The sequence below is a fragment of the Agelaius tricolor genome, unplaced genomic scaffold, assembly GCF_023055355.1.
Source record: "Agelaius tricolor isolate 1412-34295 unplaced genomic scaffold, bAgeTri1.0.p SCAF_53, whole genome shotgun sequence".
Classification (NCBI taxonomy): Eukaryota; Metazoa; Chordata; class Aves; order Passeriformes; family Icteridae; genus Agelaius; species Agelaius tricolor.
The window spans coordinates 2,185,809-2,200,476 of NW_027269313.1; the positions used below are offsets into that span (position 1 = coordinate 2,185,809).

At 45.5% G+C, this 14,668-nt stretch overlaps 1 protein-coding gene across 1 annotated transcript; it reads left to right on the forward strand.

Annotated features, from left to right (window-relative positions):
* On the forward strand, nt 1-14,562 carry PGAP4 (post-GPI attachment to proteins GalNAc transferase 4). Its single transcript, XM_071455714.1, has 2 exons — nt 1-258; nt 8,409-14,562. Exon 2 carries the CDS (start codon nt 8,520-8,522, stop codon nt 9,705-9,707), a length of 1,188 nt encoding a protein of 395 aa, XP_071311815.1. The 5' UTR covers nt 1-258; nt 8,409-8,519; the 3' UTR covers nt 9,708-14,562.
* Nucleotides 14,563-14,668: the final 106 nt, after the last annotated feature.

Sequence of the window (14,668 nt, forward strand, 5' to 3'; positions counted from 1 at the left end):
TCCAGGGACCGGTCCCCTCCCCGGTGTGCGGTGACCCCCTCCGGCCATCTCCCCTTCCCCTTCCTTGAGCATCCCCGTGCTGGCGGAGTCACATGTTTGGTCTTTGATGCCTTTAATCCCACCCTCAGCGCCCGAGAGGGAGGAGAGAAATTCGCGGAAGAGAAGTGAGCCACACGCCGAGAGCAGGACCCCGGCGGGAGCGGAGCTGCGGGAGGGAGGGAGGCGGGAGCGGCCGTGCGGGGCTGCCCAGCGGATCGGGTAAATCTCCCGCTCGGATCGGGGAAATGGCCCCCTGGGATCGCGCTGTCCCGGGGGAAGGCTTCCTCTTCCCCTGCGGGGGATAAGAGGGCGGGCGGTGCACCGAGGAACCGGCTGGGGGAACGGGGAAAGGGGGGCCACGAAGTTATGGCTGATGAGCAGCCACAACTGCTTATCGGGGCTGGGCTTGGCCGCTGTGGCTGCGGCACCCGAGCCGGCAGGGAGGTGGAAACCCTCTAGGGATCGTGGAGATGTTTCTGTGCTTGCTCCGGGGATATGCCTGTACATGGTGACGAGCGAGGACAAGTGGCCGGAGCCTGGCCGCGCCTCAAGAAACGGCCCCTCCCTTAGGGGAGGTGAGTGGAACTCTCAAGGGAACGGGGAAAAGCCAGCCAGCTTCTGCCCTGAGCTTGGTGCCACCCGGAAGAGCCCTCGCCCGAGGTAGAAGCGTGGCCAGAATCTCTCTGGTCTGAAATCTGGGCAAGGGAGCTGAGGACTGGGCACACTGAAATGCCCTCCGTGTGTATCTGCAAGGAGGGCAGAGAGTGGAGGTGGGATCAGCCTTTCTTATCTAACGAACGCCCTCTCCTCTTTGACCATCCCCACTGAGGTAACTGCCATTAATCCCAGTGCTTTACGGGTCACCTTGTGCTACCTGGCAGCTCTCCCGAAGGGAACGAGGAGCACCTAAGAAACCCAATGGCCGAAGTCGCTGACATTTAGAATCAAAGGCTGCTGAGGAAATCTGCAGTTGTGCTGTGATGCAGCAAAACGTGAAACGATGCTGATGTACACTACAGGTTCCTGGGCTGGCTTCTCCCCTGCAGTCACTGAGAAAATAATTTATGTACAACCATTAGGGCACATCAGGTTCAGCAAGCGTTTGCCAGCACAAAAGCCAGGAGGAACACCCTCCTGCACATGTGAAATCAGCTGATTTCTTGTCTGTCCAACAAGGGCGTTACTAATTGTACCACAGATTATTTTTCAGCTCCTGCATTTACCTCATTTTCTCCCCTTGGGGCTCAAGCAGATCACCAGGATCCCCCAGAACCAGGGCATACCATTCACCACGCCTTCCTGTGCAGGATAAACACTCTGGTTCTTGCATTGTGGGGGGAGGGGAGGAAGAGGGTGTATATTCCTCAGGCACAAGTGGTGAATACAGGGAAATCAGTAGTTTAACAATAGTACAGAGTCTCTTCAAAGAGAAATGCTTTTTATCAATATGATGAAACATTTTTCTTTCAGAGTTTGAATCACAGTACTCTGGCTGTTGTCTTGTACAGTTTTGCATTTTGATTGTTACATAGGCCAGTCCCAAATGGAAATTTACAGGTTTGTCATCAAAGACCTTTGTTCGCAAATATTCTATTTCCTTATTCCTGTGCTTTATTCTTCACAGTCATAAACAACAGTAAAGCTACAACATCTGCAGTGTTAGCAGCCATCACCACATCTGTTTCCTTTTCTCTCCCTCCATTCTTACACCCACAACTCTTCTGGCACAGGTGAATTTTTAAGAGAATTCATCATTGTGGGAATAACAAAAAAGTGTTATTAATGATTAGATGATGATCAAATTATATTTAACGATAAATAAGTTGCAAATGGTGATTAAGGAATAATTCAATTATAATTTAACAATGATTTAACAATAATTAATAATTAAGCTGTAATGAAACAGTAATTGAACCATGTTTTAGTTTCTGATTTCAACAATGATTTAAACCATGATTAGATTCTGCTACTTACTTCTACACCTAAAGCTATAGCTGGATATATAAATATCATGAACATACATAGGATGTACTTGCAGAAACTTGTTGAGACTGCTGGGGTCCTTCTGACACAGAGAGGGAATTCCAGTGACAGACTTACCAAGTTGGTAAGGGCCTTAATTTAAAGCTGCTGTGGGATGGGAACTTCAAGCATTTCAGTTTAAAGACAGGGCGAGCAAGAGAGGCCCAGAACATGGGGAGGGATCGCAGATCAGCAGGAGGGCACCCGAATGGCAGCACAAAGGAATTCCAGCTACTCCAGTCACTACTTTGCCTTCATCAGAGTCCAATTTACCTGCCTCTGTGCAAAGGCATGGGGAATGAATCCTGGGAGCTGGAGTCACAGGCACACCTGCAGGGCTGGCAGCTCCTTGGCATCATGGCAATGTGCTGGGGTGACTCCTGAAACTGCAGTGGTGGAATGGAAGGATAGAGAATCTTTAGCAAGGGCAGGGGGGGGAGATGAGGAGAGGTCACCCTCTATGCCAGCGACCAGCTGGAGTGAATGGAGCTCTGCCCAGGGATGGATGAGGAGCTGTCCAACAGATGATGAATCAGGATTAAGGGAGGACAGGGACAGGTGACATTTTTGTGGGGGTTTGCTACAAGCCACTGCACCAGGACGACTGAGTGGATGAGTCCCTCTATAGACAGACAGACTCTTGTGATCACAAGCCCTGGTTCTCTTGGGGCTCAACCCCCTGTCACACCTACCAAAATCACATACTGCTCTCCAAAGTCATTGGCTTAAGTCTCTGTGTTTAGCTATTACCTTGTAGACCTCTTCTCAGGCTGCTCTCCACTGCCACTTCATCTGATCTGACTGCTGGATAGCAGCAGAGGGAACATTGCTTTCCCATGGGATTGCCCTGCAGGGAGGCAGCCAGGTGAAATGGGCTCTATACTTGTTTATGTGACAGAGGAAAATCAATATACATGAGAAAAAAGACAGAAGTTGGGGAAAAATCTGTAGTGAATATATATTGAGTTCACAGCCTCTTTCACTAGTGGCATAGTCTTATCCTCTCAGTTCAAACAAAATGGGCCAAGTGTCATTCACCTGCCACAGCTATGTCCCTCTTTCTTAGTGCAGTAGCTTTCAAACTGTGCTTCATGGATCTCTAGGGATTTATGAACAACCTGTAAAAGTTAACCACAGCCTGATGAGAATAGCAAGCCAGCCCATGATGAAATTTACATTCAAGTTTTAACTCTGCAGTTTCCTGTGTTACCTAATTGGTCACAGTTACACCCTGCATATTTGTGCATTTTTACTGTTCCAATAGTGCTTAAATTCCATCTCCTTGGACAGAAAAGGTCTGTACATTCACTGACAGGCCTTGAAGAATGGAAAATCAAAACAGACAGCAGTGCCTTCAATTTCTATCTCATGCACCACATAATTTTTGCAAATGGCCAAGTCCTCTACCCCTCTCTAGCCGCTTCTCTTACACTTCAAGCTGTCATTAATCTGTTAACTGTGACAGTGTTACATCTTTAGTACACAGATCATAAGAAACAAAAGTTCTAAGGGAGCTGAGAGCTTAAGTGCAGCAACCCTGATCTCTGCCTGGCTTATCTGATGATGACAGATGCCACTCATCATCTATGAGCAAGCAAAGAACAATTGCTTTCAGCAGTGCTTGAGGAGGTGAGAGATATATTTGGTACCTGCCAGTAAAATGCAATCAAATAACAACTACTGGTCTCTTACCATTAAGGTTCCTCTGTATGTTTTTTAGCAGCTCTTGCTGGGATGCTTGTATTTTCTAGGGGGCCCAGCTCCCAGTTTGGCATGGAAGTACAGCAATCAGATCTGTGAATGCTTAGCTTCTGCTGGACACTGGTGTTGTCAAGGGAGGCCTGACACATTGCAGGAATATTATCTGGCACCTGACCTACAAAAAGCTGTCAGAAAAACAAGAGGAATTGCAGATGAGAAAAGCTAGCCATCTGGCCCAGTAATAGGGATCAGCTCATGGCAGGGACCTCAGGTTTTGGAATTTGAGGATATCTGTACGGTCCCTGTCAGCATGCCCATATGTTACAGGAGATATCTATGGCTCCTTGGGAAGCTTTCATTGACTTCCTCAGATTCAAGCAGGATGTTTGTCACAGCACCACAAAGGCCTTGTCTCTGCCAGAGAGGGTTCATCAGCAGGGGAGCTGGTCCTGAGCTGGCAGCTCTTCTGCATGGTGTTAGGCTGGGGTGTAGAAAAGCTTTTCACTCAAAGGTTTCAGCTTGGGTGCTGCTATAGAATCAAAAGTGTAAAGTACCACTTGTGTGAGCACCATTACTCCCACCACTGCTATGGCTTAGTTGGGGCTGTGACAGCCCATGACATTTCCATGACATTTTCCAAGAGCCTGCCTTTGTTTCCCTCTTTCATCCCTTTTTAGAGAGATGACTCTATAGCTTTGACCAAATGACTTCATCCAGCTGTTTTTATGTTAGGAAAGAAATGGCTTTTCCCACTGACACTGAGAAGAAGTGTAGATAGGCCAAAAAGAGTAATTTAATAATGTAATTGTACAGGAGTAGTTGTCTCTGTCTCATGGTGCAGGAAGGAGAAGGTAGATGGTTTCTCTGTCTAGGAACCTAAAAATTTGCAGCTTTGAAACATATAGGAAACTTTGTTCCAGGAAGACCTCTCTGTGGAGAGGAGTTTGGAGCAGACAGAAAATCAGCTTTCTCTTTTAAAGCACAAGCACAGCAGATAGTGCTTTGCACCCCAAAGAATACATTATTATTTTTCTACTCTCCTTGGTGTGCAAAGAGGTGAGTTTTCCTGAACAGTTTAATTCAGCCAAGTAATTAGGGGACTAATGAAGATATAGATTTGGAATTAGGTGTTTCTGGAAGGAATTTTCATAATGAGAATCCAAGAAAAGAAACAAGCCAAATTACAGCTTTATATCACCACAGGTTCTAGTAGTGTTTAAGCAATGGCTCAGTTCTACACAGGACATGTGTAAATGTGGCCTCCATTGCAAGTATTTATATGGTTGCAAAGTAGTTATTATTCAGGTTTAATAAAGTGGGGGTTTTTAAGGCACTATAAAATCCAAACCTGATTCTTCCTTTTCTCCTCAGACAACTTTTTTTTTTTTTCTGTCTGAAATGCCACTTGCATGCTTGCATGAAAAATAAACAAGATGTTTTTCCCCCTAGAAAGGGAAAAAAATTGAAAATGACAGTACAAAGAGCTCCTGAAAGGAGTGTCTCCTCTGAAGTCAGAACCATCCTAATGGCTGGAAAACAGCCTGAGCAGAAACTCTGGATTCAAATCCTACAGATATGAGCAAGCTTCACCTCTGCAGAAGTAAGAATTTATTAATCCATATTTTGAGCTCTCAGGTTCCCAGGTTACAGAAGAAGGTGTGAAGGAGGTCAGTCTCTTCCCTCTCTTCTGATTTTTCAGCTTGTTTTTCACATTAACTGCAGTATTTGACCTGCTTTAGTACACTCCTGACCATTTTTAGCCTCTGTGGTTATTTCACTGCCCAGTGAAAACAGACTTTTCCTTACCAGACAGAGTGACAAACAGACAGTGTGTCTGTCCATGTGAGTTTGAACAGCTCAGGCAGCAGAGGAAGATGTGAAGAGTTGCAGTCATGTCTGTGTGTGATTACTGTTTTCTTGAGGCTCCCTGAGTTGCAGAGCAGAATAAGAGCTCTAAGATCTTGAATTCTGTTACTGGTGAAGTGAAGCCAGAGTTAAGTCATAATGCTTGGAATTACAACAGTGATTGGATGGCTGCATGGCTGGCTTCCAGTCCTGCGTGCTTTTCCAGGGGAAGCTGGAAAAGGAGGTACCTCCACAGAGGGTGGTGCTCACCTGCACCACCTCACCGACCCTGCCTTGAGCCGGGAGCTGGGACACCAGCAGGTGGAGTCCCCACACCACTTTGCCAGCACTGTCGGGCTCCGGACTCAGTGTGAGTCCAGCTGCAGGGACCTGGGACATGAACAAGTTCAAGGGTAGCAGAAGAGCAGGATGTCAAGTGAGAACTTGTTTGATTCATCTCATGAGGCTGCAGCCCCCCCAGCTCTACTGGCCACTAGGGAGGACAGCACAACCATTTTTCCCTCTTCAGTAGAAGATGGTGTGAGGGAAGGAGGTCTTCCTTGGGTGAATGTTATCATCATAGAATCATAGGATGGTTTGGGTTGAAGGGACCTTACAGAACAGCTAGTTTCAAACTCCCTGCCAGATTCCACTCACTTAATCAGGTTGTTCCAAGAATTATTAATGAAGAAACGCTCAAATAATTATTACTAGTACTTCAATATATATCCCAAGATCTCATTGCCAGCTCATAGGTTTTGTAGCTCAGAGTTTCAGCATAGCTGGAAGATGGAAATTAAGCTTTATTTCCTGAGAACTAAACTACCTACTATCTTCCTTTCCCCCTGTGGCCCTCACTTTCAAGTTTGGAGGCTTGCTCAGGGACAGTGATGCTTGTATCAAGAGAAGGCTCGACAGCATGAGCTGTAGAATATGATTCTGCATGTTTGTGTTCTCTTAATGCTTTTGACAGGTTAGCTGGAAGGCCCAGGATTCTGGATGAATAAATGCATTTAAATGACAGAACTTTGCATCTGATGGATTTCAGGTCTTCACATCCTGAATCCTCAGCACTTGGATCTAGCAGCTGAAGTGCAGCCATCACCTTTAAGGCCTTTACAAGGTTCACTGATGCAATTCAATGCAGCATTTTTGCAACAGGATTGTGTAACAAGACAGGAAAAGAAAGCTATATGGAAAGAAGCTGCAAATTCTCATGCATCAGGATGTAAATTTGTTCTCGAATTTAATTACTCTAAATCTTGTCTTGAGCCCTAAGAGTGCACAAACACTTGTGATTGTGCCACAAAGATGCCACAATCTATGTAAGGATGGTTTGAGATCTCACAGCATGAACTGCCTGTTCACTAACAAGTATTTGGAATAACTCTGGTATATTTTGCATTAATCTTGTTAAAAGGCCTTTCATAGATGGTTGTCACATTCCCATATGGCAAGAGGAAAAGGTTCTCCTAATGGGAAAAACCAGCAAATCTGTGACCTCTGTAAAGAAGGCAATTCTGAAGTATCCCCAAAGCCAGACCTTGCTCCATGTCCTCCAAGTCTCTTCTTATACAAGATCCATTTTTCTGAGACAGAGGAGAAAAGCCATGATTTTTTCCATCTACCCAACTTTGCTTAGGCTGCTTCAAATGACAGTGTAGAAAAGGACAAAGAATAACATTTGATTGAACTACCATTTGATGATCAGAACTTGCTGAAGGCAAAAGGGTAAAAATTGGAGAAACTCTGCACTGAACACTCAGTGCATGTTCAGTCATCTCAGTGAGGGGAACATGAGTACCTCAGTTCTTAGGGAGAGGGAATAGGAACTTAAAGGGAGAATGAGACAACAGATTAAAAGTGAGATTACTGACAAAAGAGAATTCATCTGAACAACCTAACTGCCATGATTTTGGGTAAGCTTTTGTCAGCCAGGCTGTGAGGTCTTCAAGGCAGCCAGAGAAGCAGATATGGAAAAATCTAACTTTGGTGAAGGTGGATATTTGCTTAAAGTGAATGTGTATACAAAAAATATTACATATTTATGTGACTACTTCAGTTTAAAATTGAAGGCATATACTTCTAAATTGTGTACTTTTAGATAAGGAGTCAATGGCTCAATTACAACATGTTCATGTTGCTGTGCCCATGTATCTCACAGGATCTAGTTAGGAGGAGACATCTGAGAGAAACAGGCACACACATTACCCTTAGCATACACAGGCCCTTAGTGAAGTAAATTGGTGTCTTTGTTATATGGCTTTACATTTCAGGGAGGAGAGTGAAAAAAACCACATTTGGAAGTGTGTGAGCAGCAGGAGGGAAGCATCTATGTCTCCAAAGTGGTAAAAGTTTTTCTCTCCAATATATGCTAGACTAAGATACAAGAATTCTGGCTTTGCCTCGTGGCTGTGATCTAAACATTATTATGTCACTGTCACCAGAAAGGGGTACCTAACCTTTAACAGAAGGGGATTTCCACACATCCTGCATCCCCCCTGCCTGTTGTTACATGTTTGAAGCACAGTAACAAACACACAAAGTCCTTTTGAGCTTGGTTAGATCAGAGTTCCTATGTGCTAAAAAAGCCTTAGGGGTTCTTTGCTGGAAATTGAGTTTGGCTCATCTGTCCTCAATGTCCCAGGACTATGCTGTGATGCCTCCACCATAAGGGATTACACAGGGCCTTGTATTTTAGCTTACTCAGAGACTAGTCCCCTGTTTTCTGTTTTCTCTGTCAGTTCCTATTCACTAACCATCCTTTTTTCTTCCTTTCTGGGCTTGGACAACCTGTGCAGGTTTGGCAGCAGTGGCCCCAATGTTATCCTGAAGTCCAGGGAGAAGGATGCATTGAAAGTGAAGGATTGAGGGCATGAGCAGTGCGGGAGTGCCCTCTTTCTGCAGCAGTTATGTTCCACCGAGCCTGGCAGCTCTGTGGGAAGTGGTGCCGTTGGTCCAGCCCTTTCATCCATCTCCTCACCCTGACTGTGGTGACTTTTGGTGTGCTGGCACCTTTGATCTGCCACCGGCTCCTGCACTCTTACTTCTACCTGCGGCGCTGGCACCTGAACCCCATGAGCCGGGAGTTCCTGGAGCAGAACCAGCAGGAGGGCCAGGATGCTCTCCATTACTTTGAGAAGATGCAGATGCCAAACGCCTCCGAGGCCTCCAGCAGTGACGCCTTCCAGCCCTTGCTGCTGATCACCATTATCACTGTGCAGAGGCAGAATGATTTCCACTACGTCTTGCAAGTGGCCTCCCACTTCCACCGCCTCCTCCAGAAATGTGGGGCACGTTGCCAGAGCCACCGCATGCTCCTCTGTAATGTGGAGTCAGACCCCAGCAGCCATCAGGATGTCAGGCTGCTGAGCAGCCTCTTTCCTACGGTCAGTCGTGACAGAACTGGAGAGAATCCTGACCCCAGCCTGAACCAGTTCGAGAAGGAGAAGCAGGACTATGTCTTCTGCCTGGAGCAGTCACTGTTGATGTACAGCCCAGAGTACATCCTTCTTGTGGAAGATGATGCTGTGCCAGAGGAGGAGATATTTTCTGTCTTGCAGCACCTCTTCTCGGCCCGGTTCTCCAAGCCCTACCTCAGAGATGCTCTCTACTTCAAGCTGTACCATCCCGAGAGGCTCCAGCGCTACATCAACCCTGAGCCCATGAGGATCCTGGAGTGGCTGGGCCTGGGCATGTTCCTGGGGCCGGTGCTGAGCTGCGCATACTGCTGGGCCGCGGGGCGGGCAGGCCCTGGCTGGTGCCTGGTGGCGTTCTTTGCCCTGTACAGCATGGCCCTGTCGGAGCTGGTGGGGCGGCACTACGGGCTGGAGCTGCGCCGCCTGCACCCCGCGCTCTACAACGTGGCGCCGGCCAGCGAGTGCTGCACGCCCGCCATGCTCTTCCCCGCTGCCTCTGCCCGCCGGGCCTCAGGATACCTGCGGGGGCTGCGCTGCCGCCGGGGCTTTGCCAAGGACACCGCCCTCTACTCGCTGCTGCGGGGCAAGGGCGAGAACGCCTTCGTGGTGGAGCCCAACCTGGTGCGGCACGTGGGGATGTACTCCAGCCTCCGAATGAACAGCGACCCGAAACTGTTGTGAGCTGCTCCTGCCCTGCCACACAACAGCACCCAGCGCACTCGCCATGGGGCACATGGACAGTGTGCAGACTTGGAGTCTGTGCTGCTTGTCTCCTCATGGGCAAAAATAACTCTCTCTAAAAGTACAAGTTTTCTTAAAAAATCAGCTTTTGTTCACAGAGACCCTGTTTAATATGAACTTGGAACTAATGCATCACCATGCAACACCTGGGAGGGAAGTGGAGGATTCCAGCTCACTCTCCTTAGCCATTCCCAAAGAAAAACTCTCACACCAACAAGCATGGCTTTCCTGCCTACTCTTCCTGGACAGTGGTTACAAAAATCCTCTCACCTAAGGGCAGCAGAAATGTTGGACAAAGTGAATGTTTCAAATTTAAGCTAATGAGGAGGGGAAGGCCTTATTTCCCCATCCTTACTAAGGTCTCATCTCTGACCTGTCTCTGTTCCAAAGCTGTGGTTTTGAGCAGACCCTTCAAAAGCAGAAGTGGTTTGCAGGAACTTTCCCACAAATTCTGCCTAGATTCTTCAAAGTTTTGAAGTCTCTTTAGCTACTGTCTTCCTATCTGCACCTCCACCATTCCCACTTCTTTTGCTTCAACCAGAGGCTCTTAACAACAAAACCTCTCTGCTTCATTAAAGGTCACCTCTGAAAGTAGGGATAGGAAAACAGAATCACAGCCACTGGTGTCACACAGATGGGCCACAAAGGCACATTTTCATTGATACACAACGCACATTGTACACAATGTTTGCTGTGTTGGTCGGGATCATCACTCATTGTACTGGATCCATTAAAAGAGGTCTTGTCAGCCATTGAGTGAACTTAGACATTCAACATTAATTTACCTTGACTTTCCCTCAGCAGAGAGGCAAAGGAAAGATTCGATCAGATGCTGTTGTTTTGCAGGATCCTTGTTCATTCTGGAGCTGTAATTCACAGCTCAGCTGGAGTGGTTCATTCACTGCTCCTGGCAGAAAACAAAATACCTGTGGGAAACAAAGACAGCTGTTCACAAGAGCAAGCAACAATAGCACAGCACATCAAGGGGCCACTCTGACAGTGACCATGTCTCCTGGTTGTTAGGCATCTGGGAGAGGTACTTTGCACCAGGGCTGTGAGCACAGTTAAATAGAAAACCTTGCAGATGACAAGAGACCTCATACTGAAAGAAAGCCGGCAAAAATTGGATATATCTGATGAAAAGCCTACTTTGGCTTTAGTTAGCTTTGAATCAAATTCATTTCAAGGTGGCATTTGGTTGAGCTATTTTAAAAACCATGTTCCTTGCTTTGGAATGAACCAAGAAATTATTTTTTGTTGAATTTAATCAGTGGGGGTTATTTTGTTTTTTCTTTTTCGTAACGAACGGGCTCTGCTTTGAATTTTCTTGTCCCAGCTCTCTCCCAGGTGATTTATGCCTTAAGCTTTAACAAGTATGATTGTAGGTGAGAAATACCTAAAGCTGTTGAGAGATGAAACCAAAGAAAATGGCAAGCCTCCCTCTGTCAGCACGGTGGGCATCTATTACACAGCACAAAGGCACAGTGCAGGTTAGCTGAGAAATAGCATGACACCAGTGCTTTGCTCTCCAGTAATCAGCTGGATACCTTCAGAAAATCTTTGGAAATTAGAGTGAGTAAAAACTGCTTGTGGGTTCCATGCCATTCCAAAGGCCTGGCCTTTAAGCCTCCTGGCAGAGGACACCAGGAAAATGGCACAGGCAAAACGACATTTTGTTCCCAGCCACTGGAAGCCCTGGAGATGCCAAGGTAGTCACACAGTGGCATGGCAGGTGGGCAAACCTCTCCTCTGGCTTCACTGCAGTGGGGTTTGGGTATCAGGATTTGAGTGTCACTGTGTATTTATTCCACCAAGTGCCTGCACATACAACTGGTTTCTGGATCTTCAGCTGTGAATGTTTCAGTGCTTGCTCTTCTCTCTTTTATGTCCTTAGACTGTAAAAATCCAGGACAGTGTTCTGTTCTTTCCATTCATATTCATTCTTGCAAAGAAAATCTCACAGCAAGAAATGGAACAGACAATGGAAAAAGGAAGAGGGGAAAGCAAGCAAGCAAGCAAGCAAGCAAGAAAGCAAGCAAGCAAGCAAGAAAGAAGCTGTATCCAGTTAATAAATGTTTTGTTGTGAGGAAATGATTTATCCATTTGTCTCAAAGTTATTTTCCTGTTTGTCCAGTAGTACTTAATTTGACGTTTCAAAAGTCCAGGAGAGGTCAATAATTTCACTGAGCCTCATAGCTGGAAATTAAGAACATGAATTTGAGGCATCCCTTCTAAGCCAGAAGATAATTTTCATGGCATAAGAGATGACAGAATTTGACTGCAAGACCAAACAATGTGCAGAGGGCCCAGGGCTTGAACTTGCCAGTGTGAGAGTTTCACATAAACCAGTCCTTTGTGCAAGAAGCAGGTTAAGAAATTCTTTACGTCCTTCTGGGACAATTTCCTAAAGTGCACAACTCACCTTCACAACAGAGGTGCTGCTTTGCTGAGCCTCATGAAGCTGTTCTGAGTTACTCAGGTACTTGCACAGTGCCCACCCTGCCAATGGGGCATCCCAGGAAAGGGCTCCTGCGGCTGCCTTCCAATCTCCCAGAAGCGGATTGAATCTTCTTTCTCTTTTCTGTGCTGCATGTTTTACTAGAAATTAGAAGTCAGAGAAGTGCACATCACCCTCAGAACAGAGTATGGGAGGCTAATGTGAATTCTTAATTCCTGTTGGATTTTGTTCTGCAGTTCAGGCTAAAAATGCAGTATTCAAACACCCAAAAGCCTTTTCCCTCTCTTTTCCGTGAGGGGAGGGGAGCTGAGCTGCCCCATCTCAGACTACAGAAGTTCAAAGCATGGTATTAGCTCCCTGAAATGTGGCCTTAAGAGCTTGTTTTCTTTCACTTTAAAACAAGCTTAGTGGCTATTTTTGAAACAAACAGTATGGATTTGCTTGGGTATAGGTTCATTCCCAATAGTTTGGAGACTTCTTCAATGCAGAAGCTGCTGCTTGCACAAGAGGAGTCTTTCTTGATAGGCCAACAGCAGGACCCAAGGCTTTATTGTCCAAGACAGTTCGGGGGAGTTATTAACAAAAACTACATTCAGTTTCAAAGTGTATCCAACATAAGCATGATGCAGGCACAGGGCATAAACTGACAGGTCTCCACTAGATTAGAAGCCCAAGAGGATTCTCTAACTCCAGTAGGTATCAATGTTGTACTAAGAAGGCACTGCATTTGAAGAGAGAAAAGCCATCCTTCCTGTGGTGAGGAGCTGTGAATCACCAGATTGGGTATTTCAGCAGCAATTTGTCTGGATACAGGCTGAATTGTTTGGTAGGGTGTTTTTTTGGGGATTTTTAAAATTTGTTTGTTTTTGTTTTTGTTTTTGTTTTTTTTTTTTTCTTTTTGGTTTTGGTGTTTTTTTGGTTGGTTGGTTTTTGTTTTCTGGGTTTTTGAAACCAAATTTATTTACAAGCAAACTTTCCACAAAATAAATAACCTTTCTATAAAGACTCTATTAATAGTATCTTCTTTCTGTTTCCCACTGTTTGTTTTCCTGATTGGCTGATCCATCTTTCCTTACCATATTTGACAAAGAAAGTTACTCCTATGTTCATGCATTGGCACAGATGCTATAATTTTAATCCAGCCCCACTCAAAGCAGGTCTTATTAGACCAGGTTTCTCAGGCCCTTCTCCAATCAAAATTGAGGCATTTTAACAGGGACCTGAGGTAAAATCAAGCTCTGAGTGCTGAAATTTAAACTTGGCTTACTTTTGTATAGAGAGGGTATATATTTCACAAAATAAAAAAGGTAATTTTCTGTGAGAGACAGTTGTAGTTACAAAGGCATTGGCAGTTTCTCTCCCAAAGTCAGAGTTTCATTTTGTGTATTTTCACACCAGCTTTACAGACATCGTATCTGAATTCAGCAGATGGCAGGGCCCAACATGTGGCTCTGAATAATCTTCAGTAAAACACAAACTTGCCAAAAATGCATGGAGAATTAGGTACTCCATGGTCTGTGCTTCTTCACTGCATGTCTCCATTCTGGAGTAACTTCATTTCCACTGATTATCTGTCCTGACAGCTTTGGGAGAATCCACCCCATTAGCCAGTTTATCCATGTACCTACAGGCTAAGGGTCAACATCAGTGTCCCTTCCCATGACTTTGTTCTTCATGGCAACCTAGGAATGCCATGTTGATGGCTAGGTAGCTAGGAATGACAGTGATTTTTAAATGTTGATGAGTTACGTTTTATTGTTCTGTTTCTAAGCCTCTGGGCAGCTGTGCCTACTTTATCTTAGAATTTCTGCCTCGGTGTCCAGTGTTCCTGGACAGAAACCACATCTACAAATGGTCTTTTCAGCAAGCTCGTCCAGTTCAGACATCTGCTGTGGTTTGTATTTTGCAAACAATGCAAATATTAACATGCATTAAAAGCACCTAATTGTGCTTTTTTGGGGTACCATGTGCTGCTCAGATAAACAGGTAATAAATAGTTAAATGTCTCCCTTTATAGAACCCAGGTGTTTGCCTTCTTGCTTTATTTAAAAAAAAATGTCAACGGAAAGGCACAGAGACCAGTGTCATTACAGCATTTACCTTCATGTCCTGTTACAGCTGTTTCTCACAGCCCAGGAAAGTTGCTGCAGGCAGCTCAGTTTAAAGTTGTATACTTGTTTAATATACCCACTATTTAAATTAGTGCAAAGATCTGTGTTTTGATAACAGCAGTGTTGTGTGCTTGCCTGTTTTTCATTCCAGGTCATGATGCTTGTTGCAGCCCAGCTTTAAGCTGCACAGAATGCAGAACAAAGTAAACCCTTCCTTCTGCATTCTCCTTGGTGGTTTGAGTCTGTTCTGTCCAACACCCCCCAGCCCACCTGCTGTACCTTGTCCGCAGACTCTGCTGTGGAGCCAAAAATAGAGGGGCATTTCTTCCAGT

What these genes read in the sequence shown, in the direction of transcription:
- PGAP4 (XM_071455714.1), top strand. Translation starts at nt 8,520, where the DNA reads ATGTTCCACCGAGCCTGGCAGCTCTGTGGGAAGTGGTGCCGTTGGTCC.